This window comes from Callithrix jacchus, chromosome 8, assembly GCF_049354715.1.
Source record: "Callithrix jacchus isolate 240 chromosome 8, calJac240_pri, whole genome shotgun sequence".
In the NCBI taxonomy this organism is placed as follows: Eukaryota; Metazoa; Chordata; class Mammalia; order Primates; family Cebidae; genus Callithrix; species Callithrix jacchus.
This window is the reverse complement of record NC_133509.1, coordinates 113,938,657-113,957,379: the sequence shown is the minus strand read 5'-3', so window position 1 is coordinate 113,957,379 and position 18,723 is coordinate 113,938,657. Positions and strand designations below refer to the sequence as shown.

The following is an 18,723-nucleotide window of genomic DNA, read 5'->3' as shown; positions in this document are numbered from 1 at the left end:
CCTATAAGTACAAGAATCAGACTTACATGTTATGAGCTTCTATGTGATGTTTTGACAACTAATGACAAATCACTCTCTTAATATAAGAAAAAATATGTTGGTTAACTTAAATATAAAAATCAAAAGGCAACATAAATCTGCTAACAATTAACTAGGAAATAAAATTACTTCGTGGTAAAAATCATACTGGTTGTGAAAATAAAAAGCAACATAAAAATTCAGTCCCCCAAATTTGCATGCTCTAAAATAATGAAGCGACTGAAAGCAGCATCCAATGTCAAATCTGATATAGCTACTCCTACCAGGAAGGGGAGCTGGACTGGAAAATAATGGGGAGGGGGAGTCATAGTCAGTTTCCATGGAAACAGAGAAACTGAACTATGATGCTGCTGCTAGTCATGCTAATTCTTATTTTACAAAGAAAACAATCTAAGGTGAGAGCTAAGAAACGAGAATGGGGAATCTCTGGTGAAGACTGGGGTTCCAAAAGGAATCTGAAGAGACAATTTTAAAGTTAAGTGGGAGCTTTCAGAGAAGTTTTGGATGAAGTGACCACCAGGATTGAGGGGTTAAGAAATTCTGCTCATTAGAAACTCAATTTTTTACAGCAAAAAAAAAAAAAAAGGTATTGATTGAGATAGCGGAGATACTGAGCATGGACGTGGATAAGTACAAGAAGCGAAGTTAATGATGGAATTTAAGAGCTTAGCCCAGGAACACAAACTGAGAATTCAAGGTGACTCACATAGAAGCCTCAGCTAAAAGTTGGTGACGGGAAGGAAAGAAGGCCATATGGGATCCAATCAGAAAAGGAACTGGCTTGAGGGGCTGAGGCAGGGGGATCATGAGGTCAGGAGATCGAGAGCATACTAACTAACGTGGTGAAACTCATCTCTACTAAGAATACGAAAAATTAGCCAGGCATGGTGGCACATGCCTGTAGTCCCAGCTACTCAGGAGGGTGAGGCAGGAGAATTGCTTGAACCCTGGAGACGGAGGTTGCAGTGAGCTGAGATTACGCCACTGTACTCCAGCCTGGGTGACAGAGCAAGACTCCATCTCAACAAACAAAAAAGAGAAGAAAAGGAATTGGCCTCCCTGTGAGCTAAAAGAACTTACTCCTCTGTGGATGGAGACCTAAAAAAAAAAAAAAAGAGTATATTATTGCACCTGGGAAAAGCATGAAAGATTGGTGAAAGTTTGAAACCAGTGCCAAACTAACCAAATAACTGTTTTTTAAATCTGTGTGTCATTTGTTCAATAGTAGTGATGGGAACCTTTCACTCATTCCTCTGAATGCTGTCTACAAACTGAACCTCTTTTCCATTTAAGAGGCAAATATATTCATACCTCACGTAAGTTTCTTTCAAACTTCAGAGGAAAGAGAAGTAACTGGGGAGAAAGATAACAAGGCAAAACCAAGACTACTGAAAATTTAGGCACTGTCCTAAGTACTGCATAATCCCTATGAAATGTCATTATCACAATAAAACTGTAGTTCAGTATCTTTCTCTTGCTTTAGAGGTTAGGACATTTAGCTTGCAGAGGTTAAGCAGTTTGATCAAGATTCATACAGGTGGTAAATGGTAGACCCCTACACTGAACTCAGGTGTGCTAATTCCAAAGCCCATATCTTTACTAGTACAATAAACTGTCTTTGGAAAAAAGGTTTGACTTATTCCTCACATCACTGCCCAAGAAAAGCAGTAGGTAGAATTTAACTGGTGAAATTTCCATGCAGAAGCTGTTGAAAGGAGTTTGCACTTCTTCCCTATGGCCCAGTATCAGAACGTCATTCCATCCAATTGATGGGTAATATATTCAGCACTTTCCCTAAAGCAGCTCTGTTGCCTCGACTCCTCGTCACACATTCACTTCTATATTTCACTGATGGCAGTCAACACACCAGCTCTCAGAATGATGAAGGACATGTACTCATGGAAAATTCTGGCCAGGTTCAAGCTGTAACTTCCTATTCCTATGCAGCAATAGCATCTAGTGGATGAGAATGGAGAGTCCAGGGCTGTACTGCCTGACTTTGCATTCTGCCTCCAAGACTTCTTCACTGGGTTACCTTGAAGGAGTTATTGGCTTTTTCTATGCCTGAGATTCCTATCTGTAAACAGGTATGATGCTAGCAGGGTTAAATGTATCAACACACGTCAAGTACTTTAAGAGTCCCCATGACTTCAACTGTGCGCCATTACTAATTATGATGCATTCATCTCCCTCCTTTCTTCTGAAATGACTGAATCATGTTCTGGTCATTTCACTTATTGTTTTTCTTTTGTGTGTGAGAATGTGGCCTTTTTTTTTTTTCTTGAGACAGAGTCTCGCTCTGTCACCCAGGCTGGAGTGCGGTAGTGTGATCTCAGCTCACTGCAACCTCCTCCTCCCAGGTTCAAGCAATTCTCTTGCCTCAGCCTCCCAAGTAGCTGAGACTACAGGCACGTGCCACCACACCCGGCTAATTTTTGTATTTTTTTTTTTTTTTTTTAGTAGAGACGAGGTTTCACCATATTAGCCAGGATGGTCTTGATCGCCTGTCCTTGTGATCCATGAAAATGTGAGCTCTGTTTTAAGTAGAGGTCACCTCTTGTGTCTTCTACATGTCCCACAGTGGCTACCAGAGGGGTCTGAGCATAGCCAGCATTCCTCACTTTGGGGGGAGGGCCTTGTATTTGAGACATTTGCTTTGGGGTCAAGGCTTGGGTCCTCATCATTTCTACATATAAGGTTCCTGGCCAAAACTGAGCTCAGCAAAAAGAATAATAATGGGAAAAGCTGAAAGGAAGCAAATGGATCTTTCATGGCTCTTAGACTTGGGGAGAGAAGTTAAGAAAATGAAGACTTATAGAGTACCAGTAAAGAATCTTCAGGCCAGGCGCGGTGGCTCACGCCTATAATCCCAGCACTTTGGGAGGCTGAGACAAGTGGATCACAAGGTCAACAGATCGAGACCATCCTGGTCAACAAGGTGAAACCCTGTCTCTACTAAAAATACAAAAATTAGCTGGGTATGGTGCGTGCCTGTAATCCCAGCTACTCAGGAGGCTGAGGCAGGAGAATTGCTTGAACCCAGAAGGCGGAGGTTGCAGTGAGCCAAGATCGTGCCATTGCACTCCAGTCTGGGTAACAACAGTGAAACTCTGTCTCACAAAAAAAAAAAAAAAAAAGAATCTTCATATTTTACCCATAATTCCCTAGCTCTACTGGTCCCACATCCATTTCTCCATAATATCAGCATTTTAAAAAAAGTGTATAAGTGTGTGGTATAAAATGCCTTATTAAAAAGTTTCTAGAACCAAAAAAAAAAATAGCAAATACTTATCAATGATTTACAATGTACATTAGCTTATTAAAGTCTCCTAATAAGCCTTGCGGTAAAGAACTCCATTTCATTTTGTTTGACCTAACATTCCTCAATCCTATCAAGTTTTTTAAATTACTATGATAAATTTTAATTTTGAAAAATGACTTTTTACAGCTTGGTGTTATATATACTACGTAGATAAGGACAAGAAAAGTCAGTATGAACCAGGATAGTCACATTTTTCTACTAGCAAGGATGAATTTATGTACTAGCAAGAAGTTCTAGGTAAAGGAGGCAGTTCATGTAGCACTAGGCTCCAATACTGAAGAGTATAACTCAAGTTATACTTGGTCTAGTAATATATTTTTAATAATAGAAACATAGCTCAATCAATTCTTATTGATTGTCAACCAAACTTAATGCTTTTCAAATAAATAATACAGTCACATTACAATAAATGATAGACACCAGGTTGTGGAATATTTTAACGTTGCTTTTGATTTCTTGTGAGTCGGACTTATTCTCTGCATCATTTCTATAAACTAGCTGAAAATTGAACACACTGGGGGACTTTTAAGAACATTAAAGGGATTACTAAATAAGTCAATGAGACACTACTTAGTAACTTGAGGACTGTGGGTATTTTCGTTTCATTGCCTGATTTTATGACTTCTATGAACTAAAATTAAAATTTCCCAACCCCTTATCACTATAAAAAGCAATCCAAGACTGTAGCTTATAAGCAAAACAGCTCTTATCCTCTCCCAAATTTCTTTATCCTTCTGGCTGCTTTCTTCCATCGTAGTGAAGCTCTGGGGAGTGAGGGGGCACGTCTGAAAATGAAAGAGCTTCATTAATTTCAAAAAATCAAATTACAGGGTACGGGCATTTCATGACTTAGACTTGCTTTTTAATTATTAGCGGTAAAAGAAAGTGCAATTTACAAATACCTTCATTCCAAACTTTTCATAGAGGAATAATGACTGAGAGAAGGAATACACATTACGGTACCCTCAGCTCTGTAATTCTTTTTTTTTTTTTTTTTTTTGAGACGGAGTTTCGCTCTTGTTACCCAGGCTGCAGTGCAATGGCGCGATCTCGGCTCACCGCAACCTCTGCCTCCTGGGTTCAGGCAATTCTCCCGCCTCAGCCTCCTGAGTAGCTGGGATTACAGGCACCAGCCACCATGCCCAGCTAATTTTTTGTATTTTTAGTAGAGACGGGGTTTCACCATGTTGACCAGGATGGTCTCGATCTCTTGACTTCGTGATCCACCTGCCTCGGCCTCCCAAAGTGCTAAACTTCTGAAGCATTTATTTTCCAGGGAAAATGAAAGGAACTCACTGTGAGGAGAGTCAGGGTGATGTCGCCATCTAGTGGCTGCTTTTCAGAAGAGGCTGTGGATCCCACCACCCTTCAGAGACAAGCCCAGAGGAATGTGCAAGAGATGTGTGACTTATCACCAGGGCCTTTGCAGGCTCCGGATGCACCAACAGTTCATACAGTTCTTGAATAATGAATTCCTATTGGCTGTGGGCTCTACATAGTGTAAGCATTTGTACATCTCTTTTAAAATGTTCATTTCAGAACGCGAATTTACTCTTCAGGCATGTAGACCTGTAACTTCACCTCCCACTTCTAAGTTATGTCTGTGTGTGATCCAAGTGTTTTGGATAAGTGTTGTGGTGGTTCTGCTTGTCTTTGTTTTTGGGAGGGAGAGGTCGAGTGTTGTCATCTACCTCCTGTAAGTTTCTTAGGAGACGTTCATAAGCTAATGCATTCCCTACCTCACTCTAATCCATTCCATTAGATTTTTTCCATACTGTGAGATAAATTATTTTCTTGTGATGGATTTTGAAGTACACCAAGCAGAATGATCTTGTGGAATTACACTGGCATGGGTCTGTAGCTTAATTATACAACTACCTCAAAGTTTCATGCTTTCTTTCTGTAAAATGACATCAAGAACACTTACTTTTAAAGGGTACAGTGAATGATAGAAGATTAAAGGAGCTGATATGCTTAACACAGCTAACAGTTTCTAATACTACTGGGCACTAAATATGTGCCTAGGTGCTCTTCTTTAATCCACAGGCTTTCCTTGCCTACACACACACGTGCGTGCACACACACACACACACACACACACAACTGCATATGCCCGTATATATCTTACTGTATTTCCTGATTCCAGAAGTACAGAAATTCAGACTCACAAATATAAAATTAAATTATAATACCCCAAATTCCACAACATTGATGCTGGAAAAGGCCGGAGAAATAATAGAATTTCAATTTTTAAAATGAAGAAATTAAGAAAAAGAGGTTTAGTATATCTATCCCAAAGGCATAAAGCATTTTAGGGGTAGTGATTGCATTAGACCCCAGGGCTCCTGACTGTCTTATTCACAGAAGAAAGGACAGAGATGGCTTAGGCCACTGACTGCATTTGACAAGGCCCAGGAATGTTCGCTTTCCTAACATCCTGCAAGTTACCAGGTCTGATGCCAACAGTGTTGCATGTAATACCCCACACTGCCTCAAGTCTTTCCCATATGGAGAAGAATTCTGCTTCATAGATGGGTCCTGCTCTAGAACATCAGAAAGGGCAGACTTATAAGCGACAGCATAGACAATGGTACTCGATGACACCCTCTCTCTTGTACCTCAGCCTCCATCAATTACGTCCACCTTCAAAGTCAGGCTGAAGATGCAGCTTTACAAGCCACCCCCGGTTTCTCCGGCCCAAATGGGTAATTCTTCTCATTAACAAATTATAATCTCACCCACCAAAATTAGAATCTCCTTCTGTATTTTTATCCTATTTCCAAATACCAGAGTCCTAGCTAATCTGCTTGATTGGTTCATTATTTGAGGAAACAGGCAGCCTCATCTTTTCCCATTTTAGCTTCCACAATTCCAGCATGCTGCTAACACAGAATAGACTCTTAGGAAATACTTATTGATTGTGTGGAGCTCTGAATGTTTCTTAAATGAATGGATTCATTAATTCACTCTTCACCCTTCTAAACGTAACTTCCACCAGGCCAAAAATGTTCTTGTTTGTTCACCATTGTAGTCTCGGTGCCTTCTAAAATAGTGTGTGGTACAGAAAACTCAATTAATAATGATTAAAGAAGTAATTAATTAAACCAAACCTTATTTAGTACCTTCTAAGTACTGCCTAGAAGTGCACTGTTTTAGTACTTACTTGTACCTGTAATGTTCTGAATTTCTGGTTTGTCCATCTCTTTTACTAGAGAGTGATTCACTCACTGATGGAAGGAACTGGCATATGGGAGGATGATTGACAACTGATTTTTGAATGATTGAATAATAAAAGGATCTGTAGAGCCCTACGTCTGTTCTCCAGACACATACTCTACGCCTAAGGAGAGAGACCCATAAATATGTGGTTATAGTTAGTAGGTAATTTCCATAATACACATTGATGAAAGGGATTGTAAAATACAGAGGAAGACCTTAGCCTTGCTTGAGTTTGTCAACAGAAAACATGATTTGTGACTTATACTATGCAAAATAAACAGTTCTGCAAAACAGTTTGCTCATTGAATGACAGAGGACTATGAGAGAAAAGAGAGGCGAATTTCACTAGAATTATACTCACCCTCAGCCACATCGTCATCCACGGTTAACTTAAGGCTTTTTCCTCTCCGCACCACCCGAACGGTGTGCCACTCATTGTCATTGAGCTTCTGCCCTGCATACAGGGTCTCTGGTCCTTTGCCTAAGGGTGGTAGTAAGTGCCAAAGTTAGAATCAATTCTCAAAGTAGTGCTCATCCATCAGGCTGTCAAAACCACACTGGTGCACATGGCCTAGCAGCATTCAAGGAATTATCTTCTACCCAAAGTCTAGTCTAATTTTACTGAGCCAATAGGATTCTCTATAGGAGTCCCCAAATGCAAAAGTCTCAATTCAAACATAAAGGATAATGACACAGTAATAATAGAAAGAAGTGCCTTCCTTTATCTTACATATAAGGATTTCAAATGCCAATGGCAGGAAGCAATCATTTACAGGAAGCTATAGTTAGCGGTCATTCATCTCTCAAAGTCTTCAAATTCACATGAATTTCTTGAAGACATAGGAAATGTACCATGATTTTTTTTTTCCTTTAGAATAATTTGGTCATTTAGGCATTATACACCAGTCTGGCTTTTAGAGAGTATCCACCAATAGGATGAGAAAGAACTGTGCAACACATACTGCCTGAACTTGACATTTCCATTAACACAGGGTCCTATGAGAAGTCACAACCACAGAAATCACAGTAGTAAGCACTACAACAATAATAATGTCATGTTCTAAACCCCATCATAAATAATGCTCCTGAAGGGAATGTGCGGGCTCCCAGACTTTGCCCACTGTTCATCATTTTCCCATCGTTCATCAATTTCCCATTGTTCATCAATTTCCCATTGTTCATCATCCTCCAAAAGGATCCAAAGACTTAAAAACGGAAATGATGGAAAGTTCCAAACTCAGAAGTTTTTAGGACAAAAACACGATTCATAGAAAGTGCCACTAACTAGAGGACTAAACCAAGTTGTCTCAGAGATCCATCCTCCAGGTTCTCAAACTAAAGGTCAAGTGAACGCTATAAAGAATCAGGATAACAGGAATTGTACTTAGGGGTAAACGATGGCAAGATAGAGATACACGGAGGCATTAAACCAATCCAGTAAATAAAGGGAGAAAATGTCACATTATCTTAGGACATGTATCATTATTGATCTGAAATGCAAATTTAAAAGACAAAGAAGATTGCATGGAAGAAGATGGGCGAAGTTTGCTCTTTCTAGGAGGATAGCTGAGCTCATGAAGAAAGATGCTGATTAAATATTTTTGGATTAGTCAATCTATATGTGAAAAGCTTCATTTCTGAAAAAGACTAGGAAAAAAATGATACAACATACAAGTGGCTAATATATCCCTATGGATATTATGCATGTGAAATAGTTAGGAAAACCATATACTTGGCTCCAACATATGCTGAGCACAGGACCAAGGGCATAGGGGCTTTAATGAGTGCTTAAATCATCCATGTCTACATAGGTCTGTTTCTATGGTAACCATCAATTAGGGTCAATATATTTTTATCTAAACAGTTTTGAAAGCTTTATCACGTAACTGTCACTAGCCACTCTCTTCCCTCCTCCACATCCAAGACTGAAGATATTTTATATGGGGAAATGTAAATCTCCAGGTAATTTCAAACTACACCTTTTAATTTTGAGTAATTAGTATTTCTATTTCCTGCTGGTTGTATGAGTTATGGTAGTAGTTCGAGTTTAGAGGAATTATCCTCTTGACTAATAAACAGACTTTCAAAGTGAAAATGTTTATTTTATTTACGATGTGCACAGCAAAACTTTTATTTAATAATTTAAAGAATGTACCCAATGCCCAAATGCAACCAAAATTGACAAGAATCTTGAACATTTAGTAAGGAAACCTAAAGGCCAAAATGCACTGAAAATTAGGTAGTGATGCCATGAGAACAATTAACCTGAGGAATAAAATAATTCTACAATTAACTGTCTTATTTTCAATCTCAGCTTCTCTTATCTTTGTCCAATATTACATAAAATGTATGTATTATAACAGAGTTTTCCTACAGTTTCAACTCATTAGATGCCACTACTTATTATCTTATTAAGTTCAGGCCTAAGACTGACCCAACAGTTGCCTTCACAACAACAAACAGTGAGGGCATTGAAAGAAAGTGGACCACGTCATGTGGATACTTTACACCACGAACAGATGTTCTCAGAAAAAACAAATCTGTCTTTGTTTTTTTTTATGTTTTTATCCTCTTTATTCTACATGCAAATGCTTCAATAAGAAAGAAAGAAGTAAAGAAAGAAATGGAGAATATTAGCTATGAAGGCAGAACTGCTACAAGTACGGGCTATTTAAAACATCTTCAATAAGGTGGCATCTGTTCTGTAGGCAATTTTTGTACATCGCTTAATTTTTATGATTGGGGATGAGGTAAGGGGAAAATGACTAACACAAGCATAGTAGTTTGGGAACATTGCTTCATTCGTGTCACAGTACTTATGGAAATGTAAAACAAGGTTTCTCTCAGTCCGGTGATGCTAACATTTGGAGATACATCACACCTTATGATATCCTTGAGATATTCACATTTGGTCAGATTTAAACAGAAATACTTAACTGCCCATTTGACTGTGAAACTTTGGAATGTGATGGCCCATGAATAAAAACGTATAAAAAACCCCTGAAACTTCTCATGCCCTATTTAGTTACATTTGGTACCTCCAGCACTAACAATTCTTATTATTCTTAGAGTAGAAGAAAAAATTCACACCTATCTCACTAAAATGGCATGGAATAGTATTTGATATTCATTTTCAAACAATAAATAAAATAAGTCCCAGTGGGGTTTTATAAAACTCTTGGCCTCTAGAAGTGGAGAGTCAATGGCATTTATCCTTAATCAAGTCAAAAGTTCAACTCATTTTACTAGAGGAAAAGTGATGTTTAAACTCAGCAGGAAATCTAGGCAAAGAGAGAAGAGGAGCAAACCTCATCAGGAGCCCAGGCATAAAAGTGAATTGATAAGTAATGCACAAGGCAGACCCAAGCTGAAGGTGGAAACATACAAACCGTTCTGTTTTCAAACCGCGATGATTTAGTCTAGGGATGACATTTTCTGGCCATTTAAGCAAAAACCCCAGTGAAGTAGCATCAGTGAAACAATGACTGTAAAGAGTTCTTCACGTAAGTAAAGGATGGTTCAGACAAGAAGAAGAAAACACCGAAATTTAAAATGAAAGTAGTGGGAACTTAAGAAATCTCAAAACCATCAGCTTTCCTGTATTTTTAATAACTAGGAAAATTATGATCTGCACTGGGTACATATTAGATATATGTATAACATGTCTTTTCCCCTCTTTCCTAGTTTAAGTAATAAATATTGATCACAAAAAAAAATCATTTGATTCTCTTGAGGCAGCTTACACTATCACTGATGGATCTAAGTAGAGAATACTAATAAATTACCTAACACTCCTTAGTTGAATTTCCCAGGTAATGAAACCCACGCCTGGGATAAAGAAACAAAAGATTTCTGGGCTGCAGAACTTTGTAAAAATACAGTATTGAATTGTTTATTAACATAGAGCAGAGAGCCTTTAAAGAATCCCTTGGGTAATACCACCCGAATTCTCATACAGGCTATCCTCACTGAAAACACATTCAGCACCATTTCTTTGAGGTAAGGCTTTGTTTCACAGAAGATGGCCTAATTCTCTGTTGAATGGGAGACACAGAACAAGATATCATGGATGAAATACACTGACTAGATTGTTTTTCTTCACCTATTTTAAAGTAATCCTATGGAAGCCTTATTTCTTTAAGAAGCCAGAGCCAATAATGAAATCAAACTGAAACATTAGGAAATAACACATTGCTGATTGCTTGGAGGAAGATGATACTCAAATATTACCAGATTTTTCCCTCTTTTGGCAGACAGGAAATTGGAGTGTATGTTAAAAATCTATATTTGAACATTACTAAAGGCACATACCTTCACAAGGTGAACATTGAATTTTAATTATTTTAACTTATTTCAATTATCTTAAAAACTAGACTGTTCATATGATGTGAATTGGTTATTCCCCCCAGGAGCAATATAAGCAGCAAGCCTACAAGTTACCCCTGATATACACGTGTTTGTCAATGTATTTCTAGGACCTAACCAAACCAACTAAACCAGATGGTTTTGCTCATACGCAGGGAGAAGTTCCTTCCATATGCCACAAAGCTCTGTTTCCAAAAGTATATGAGGAACCATTGGAAACTTTTTTGCTTGGGTGGAGGTGGGGGAGGGAGGGGGTGATATCTGTATCATAATCACTTTGCTTTACCTGAACATCTTTCTATTTTTCAAGGAGGGAAATGAAACAGCAACTTGATTTCCCTTCAAACTGTTTCACATGAACCAAAATTTCTACACTGCAGAAAATATATGAAATTTACCCTCTTAGAAAGGCAGTGAAAGATGCATACATCTAATGATATGGTTAATAAATGCTCAAAATGACAAACTGTGTTAGATTTGAAGGACACCGAAGACGTGAAAGAAAGAAAACTTACCTTTGCTTCCACCAGCACCTTTGGCTAGGCTAGCTGAGCTGTGACAAGCATTGGACTAAGCCCATAGCACCACACAGTGTATTAGGCATCCTCCCCAGACAAAACGGATTAGGCAAGTAAAAGCAGGGATGATAAGGGAAAAGAAAAGACTGAAGGAAGAAGAAAAGGACAGAGAAGTAGGAAAAAGGCATTTTATATTCTGTCCTCAAAATTGCAGGTTCGCGTTGTTTTCTTTGGGTGTATAACCCAACAGAGATGGAGGAAGTGTTTTGTTTTGTTTTTACAAACTTAGTTTTAAAGCATTTATTTTCACTGGTGAAAAAAAGACATTTTAAATCATAATTATTTTTAGAGCCAGTTTGGCAGAACACCTCAAATAGATCATTTCATTCTTACTGGAGTTCATAAGCTTCAGGAATAGCTGTCATACCTCCTACAACAGGTGAGGAAGGAGCAGGGAGCTTTCCTGAAGTCTTCTACTGAGAAGTCTCCCAGGGAGGTGTGTGAAGGACAAGCGACTCAGCTATTTGGACTGAGCACCCTCAGGAGCCCCTGCTTCTAGTTAAAACCTACTAAAACACCACCAACATTTATCAGGCTTGAACAGGCAAACATAGTATTGAGACTGCCACACGTAACAAGTTCAACTATGGACTACTCACCCCTTTCCCTGCGGCTCATCCTCTATTTCAGTCTCCCAGGGTATTAACAGAGTACCGTTACTCACCTCGGCCAGGGTTTTGCAGAGACTATCTATTCACATCTTTCACAAATGTTAATTGAGCATCAGAATTCTGATTCTCTTTCTGATCCTCATTGTGGAGGATAAAAAGATAAACAAGACAGAACGGGTCCTGCCTTACACAGTTTACAGTCTACTTTGGGGTGAGAAAATCTGAAAGACAATACACAAATTAGGGAACATGAGATAATTTTAGATAGGGTTGAATTCTGTCAACCCTATTAAAACAAGACAGGGTAATATGATAAAAACTAGTTGAGGTGGGGAGCGAGGATTGAGGACTGGCTACTTTATGGAGTGGGGATTGAGGGTTGGCTACTTTATCGGATGTTCCAGGAAGGCCTCTTTGAGGTAACCTCTCTATTCTTGTCCTGAGCACCTGATTGGGTAGAAAGCTACTAAATGCGATGGTCAGAGAAGGCTTCTCCGAGAAGATGCATTTAGGAAGGAGCCAACTGTGCAAAGCTGGTGATGCAGGCAGAGGCCAGATCACGTGACGTCCTGATGACATGGTCCAGAACCTGAAAGCTGTTCAAAATGTCCTGGAAGCTCTTGGAAGGTTTTAAGCAAGGAGATTATATAATCTCAATTACGTTTTGAAAATCACTCTGGTTGCTATAGGTACATTCTACCAAGAGTAAATAATGGAAATAAGGAGATCTATTAGGAAGCTGTTAAAAGACAAGAGCTGACAATTATTTAGGCTAAAACTAGGAGACAGTAGAAATGAAAAGTTGGAAAATTTGGGATGTATGTTAGAGGTGGAATCAACAGGACTTGGAGATTGGTTTAGGAGGTGAATTGGCAGTGGAAGTAAAGAGATAAATCAGTGTGGATTCCTAGGTTTTGATCTGACAACCCGGGTAGATGAAAACAGCCTCACTGAAAAGGGAAACATGATTGATCCTACTAGCCAGAGAAAGCTACTTCTGGTATTGTGTCTTTCCTATGAGTCACACTTGATAACCAGCTCCTGGCAGCTTCCTGCTGCCAAGATGTGTGAATCAAAGTTCACCGCTTGCCTGATTTTTCATAGAATAGTGTTCATTTGTACCTCAGGCCACCACTATCTATTGATGATGCAGGCTTGTTGAGTGTTGCTATTTGCCCACTCACCTCCCTCCTTCCTATCCTTCCTTCCTTTTTTCCTTTCTTCCTTCTTTTCTTCCTTCCCTTTCTTCTTTTTGTCTTTCCTACATGGTTTCCATTACGTACTCTAGCACATGCCTTAAGACTAGAACAAAGAGTGCCCCTAACATTACAAAGCAAACACTAGCAGCCCATTCAGTGGCATCTCTACACAGTGATCACAGTGTAAAATGAACCATTCATCTTGGCTAAGAGAATGGAGCACCTCAATTTTGAATTGGAATAAATCTGGGCACATATATCTCCAAAGAAACAAATGAGTCCTCAAAAGATGAGATAGAATATTGTCCCCAGTGCATTGCCAAACCTCTACCTTAAGCCGTAAATTTACAGCAGTGCTCAGCTGTGGGAAGCTGAGGACAGGTTCAAGATTTCTTGTGATAATCTCTCTCCATGAAATCCCTTTTCAAGAGATAAGGCAATTTTCTCAGGGATAGGCAGGAAGATCCTTTTGTGGATATTCATTCCACTTTTGTTTTAAAAAAAAAAACTTTAGAAAACATACTGGAACTTGCTCCACTTTTCTAATGGTATGATTAATACAAATTAGATTTCTTACAATGATTTTAGATGCTGTAGTGCTTTTGAGTCTGATTTTATGATCTTACTGTTTAGCACTAAAGTCACAGATTTTGAAGCTGAAGGTGATTGAGCTAAAGAGATTCTAACTAGGATACACCATAAGATCTGCTCCCTTGACACTCCCTAATAAATTTCTTATTTAAGTCTCTTTTCTTGTGAGTTGACCTTTTTGCCCTAGCATGCAGAAAAAAATATATATCCGATTGTGAATTGACAGGTCTAGTACATTATTATTAATTAATATTTTGCTTTAAATAGGAATTAAGGAAGGCGAAAATACAGCTAACATTGACTCCCTTTATTACTTTTATAACCTTTCCATCTGCAGCCATCCTTCCTCAGACTTCCCTGACCCTCCCAGATTAGAGTTCACTGCTTCAGTAATTCAATAGAAATTTTATTTTGCAAATGACCACTCTATTCCTTGTGTTGTAGTTTTCTTTAAACAAATTCACTTCTATAACCTTTGAGGTAGGATATGCTACCTTAGTAATTCCCAACAACTAAGCATGGTGTCTTGCACTAAGAAGGTGCTCAATGTATTGGAAAAAATCTTGGCTGGGCGCAGTGGCTCATGCCTACAATCCCAGCACTTTAGGAGGCCAAGACAGGCAGGTCACGAGGTCAGGAGTTCAAGACCACCATGGCCAACATGGTGAAACCCTGTCTCTACTAAGTGGTGTGGTGGTGGGCTCCTGTAATTCCAGCTACTAAGGAGGCTGAGTCAGGAGAATCGCTTGAACCTGGGAGGTGGAGGTTGCAGTGAGCTGAGACCACACCATCGCACTCCAGCCTGGGCAACAGAGCAAGGCTCCGTCTCAAAAAATAAAAAAATAAAATAAAATACAAAATACAAAAAAACTAGTGAGCAAATAAATAAAACTGAATAAATTAAATAAGCAAATGAGTAGATGGGTTGGGGGAAGAGAAGAAATGGAAGGAGAGCTGAAAATAAAAATATTGTATTTTAGCAATAGAACCGATTGAACCAATTCAGGAAAGTAGTCCATAGAGTACTAAATATATATAATTGAATAGGTATAATACAAATTATGTAATGCAAATATATATATAACTGAATTATATTTATTTACTACTATATAAGTGAATATTGTATTTTAGCAACAGAGACAGATTGAACCAATTCAAGAAAGTAGCCCATATATAGTAGTAAATACATATGTAATTTAATATATACATATATTTCAAATATATAATTCAATTATATATATTTACAACTACATAAGTAAATACATAGAATAAATAGAAGGAATAAATTTATGGAGGATACAGGTAGAGAAGGAAGGGGAGCAGAAGGATCTTGGCAGTAGAGTAAATTAGACAAATTTGAAGCTGAAAGATACCAGGAAGCAGATATGAATAAAGTCACTACTTTTCTTTACCATATATATTTTTTCTAGCCAGAAGAAAATGCAGCTTTCTGGGGAAGTGATGGGGAATGAAAGTAACATGTATAAAGAAGTACCAGTTGCTCTGCACATGTGATCTCATTTAGTTTTGTAGCATGCAGCTGAGATATTATGCCCCAGTTTTACGAATCAAGAGGCAGAGCAGAGCTCTGTGACCTGTCAAGGTCATGCAGCTGTGGGACTCAAACCCCAGTCAGTCTGTCTGCAAAATCCTTCCACTCTGGTTTGTTCTCACTGCTTCTCCATGTTTACATCACTGAGTTGTTCTGTCTCAGGTTTGAAAGAGGAACAGGGTGAGGCTGGGTAAAGGGCATGGAGGATATGGGAGACTATTGCTAAATATGAAATAGAAAACCTAATTCTAGGAGGATAATCAAGAGTATAATCTGGCCTTTCTTTAAAGTATTTGCAAGACCAGGGTACAGGCCTAGCATACAGAACCTATTAACAACGACAGTTAAATGTGTATATTGTAAATGAAAGTGAATATGAAAAATATCATCATATTTATATGGGCTTGCAGCAGACTCTGCATCACATGCTGCCCGGCATTATCTTCTCTCAGCCAATGTCAGATTTCAGCTACTGCAGCAGGTGACAGTCACTGTGAGCTCAGACCAAGTTTGATGGTTCCCCACGTCAAGTATGGTCAGCCCTTGGGCCTTCTCTAAAGCCAGGGTGCTTGCCCTGCCTGCGAGAAAGTGCAACCAAGGAATGGGAGTGGGGGCGAGAATACCTCAGGGGTAGCTGCCAAAGAGTGGGGAGCGGAGGGAACTAATGGATAAATACTCCAACCTCCTATGCTTTAAGCAGACAATCCTGGGAGGCGCTCACTGCAATGCCTTCATCTCTCTCGCCTATGCAGTGCTCACAGCAGGAATCTTGACAGTGGACACTCACACTGGTGTTTCTTTCTGCAGTGCTTACTCTCCCTGCTCCTTCACTCCTGATTTTGGGGACAATATATACAGTATACTCCCAGACAAACTATCTCACCCAAGTCTTTGTCTCAGGCTTTGCTCTCAAGGGAACTCTAACTAAAATAACACCTACATAGCACTCAATCATGTCCCATGCAGTAACTCAAATGTCACAGTAACTGCATGAGGTAGGTAATGCCAATTACCTAGGATGAGATGAAGAGGTTAAGTGACCTGGCCAAGGTCACAAGCTATTGAATTGTGAAATTAAATAAAGAATCCAGTCTTTCTGATTCCACAGATTGCTCCCCATCAACCTAGATAGCGGCCTGTCCTGACTCCACAGATAGCTCACTTTCCATTAACCTAGATAGCTGCCTGGAGTCCATGAAGTCCACAGAGTACAGGAGGCAGTAGTCTGCTGTCAGCACTCATGGCAGACTGAGGGACCATGGTTGTAAATTACCGAAAATTGACCAGACTCCTGGGATTGGTGAGGAAGTGGCATAGATCTCTGAGTGCAATCACACAGCTTTTCACTCTGAACCATGGAGGACTAATTTGTTAATTTGTCTAATTCACTCTACTGCCAAGAATAAGGTTACCATCGTTTTTAAATAGCATAAGTCTAAGCAAGAAGCTAAGAGATATGCTCTTGATACCCAAAGACCCTTCAGGCTCTACCTACCATATTCTGGACAAATATCCAGTCTGGATGGGTCTTTATATTTATGTATAGATATAAAGATACAATTATTGGATTTTAAAAGTATTCTAAGACAAAGAGTTCTGGGAATATGGCATTGTCAGACCAACCTCCATGGTGTTTGCAGCACCTCCTTCCTTCAATAGAGGAAAAATAAATATAAGGCAAAAAATGGGAGAAAAGGGATATTTGCAGCCTCTTTGGCACCATAATTACAAGGTTTATTGGCTTATAAGCTTGATAGCATTAGCTGATCACACACTGGGGACAGAGGTAGCTGCCATGCAGAACGGGCTTACTGCTGGATAGCCTCTCTTATCCTCTTAACATTTTCTGTATGCAACTGCAAGATCCAGGAGGCTGGACCAGCAGAACTATCACTCTATTCTGGTTCTTGTTAACTAAGATGATGAGATTTGTCCTTCCTAAAATAATATGTATGTAGGTTTGAAAAGCTGAGAAATTATAGCTCTCCATCTCACTAGAAATATCATATCCTTATAGTCCCCACATAAATAAAACTTGCAAGACATGCATATAGAGAAAATAATTAAAACCAGAACCTTAACAAAAATAAATCAAGTGTTTCAATTCAAATGTGTTCATTTCTCCTTAAGTAAGACTTAAATGCAACTGTCTCCTAATGCAGCAAGTGTGGCCATGTATGACGCATGCAAAACCAACTCTGTTGGCAAACAGGACTAATTTCCATGTGCTGTCTTCACACTTTTGTGCAACAGTTGGGCACAGCAAGGATGTAAACTTCAGACAGCTGACTGCCTCCTCCATGCACCCTGAGTTCCTGATTGACTTCGGGCATCAAGCAGAAGAAACCTGTTCCTACTTAAGACTGTGAAATTGCCACCCCACTCTGAGACCGTATAAAGAAGGAGTGGTTTAATTTAAAAGTTGATGACCTACTAGACAGGCGTTGTGAAAGTTTCTGGGGTGACAAGATGAAAAAGACACACTCACTGTTTTAAAGGAGCTCACAGTCTACTGGGGAAGGTGAACAAATAGAAACCAATCATGTGGGAGAAAAGGTACAGAGGTGTCCACTAGGTACCCTGCTGGTGGCGCACTCAGGCCATCTGGAAGTCATCAACTATCTGTTCCTCTTCATATTCTCCATGCAGGATTACACAGATTCCATAAGGCATAAACTAAGACTTTTATTTCTGTATCTTCCTCAACTCTAAATAGTACTGTTCTTGGCAGGGACATTGGATTCTCAAATAAAAAATTAATGTCTTCACATACTTACACAAGACCCTGTTAACAACAGACTACCAGACACTAGTCACCAGACACTATTTTAAGTGAGTTACCGATACTAACTAATTAAATACTCACATCGATCCCATAAAGTTTACTAGGGTTGATTATATTATTTTTGACAATATTTGCTGTCCTTTCCTATCAGCCTCTTCCTAACAGGTCTACCGTTTCAGGAGGGTTATATTTCCTGCCTCTTATGTCAGATATTTTGCATGACTTGCTTCACAGCCAAGAAAATGTGAGCAGAAATAGTGTGAACCACTTAGGTCTGAGAGCCACCACATGGCCCTGCTAGCTCTCTTCTGTTGGCCATAAATCCAGGATGTGACAAATTAGAGCTGTGTCTTCAGGCAGGGTCCAGAAATGAAGAGGCATGAAAAAGCACTGCAGCAGAACTAGGATGAATATTAATGCCGGTGGGAAATAAAACTCTGCTCATTTAAGTCACTAGGATTC

At 39.2% G+C, this 18,723-nt stretch overlaps 1 protein-coding gene across 45 annotated transcripts in view; it reads right to left on the bottom strand.

The window, feature by feature from the left end:
- NRXN3 (neurexin 3) overlaps positions 1-18,723 on the bottom strand; it is a 1,708,033-nt gene that overhangs the window by 895,405 nt on the left and 793,905 nt on the right. For all 45 annotated transcript variants that reach the window (XR_013521429.1, XR_013521430.1, XR_013521431.1 and 42 more), the window contains one exon: positions 6,942-7,061. Coding sequence is in view for 41 of the 45 variants with exons in the window: in XM_078335524.1 (XP_078191650.1) it covers positions 6,942-7,061 (120 nt within the window). In the remaining 4 variants the exon portion in view is untranslated. The remainder of the gene's footprint in view (positions 1-6,941; positions 7,062-18,723) is intronic.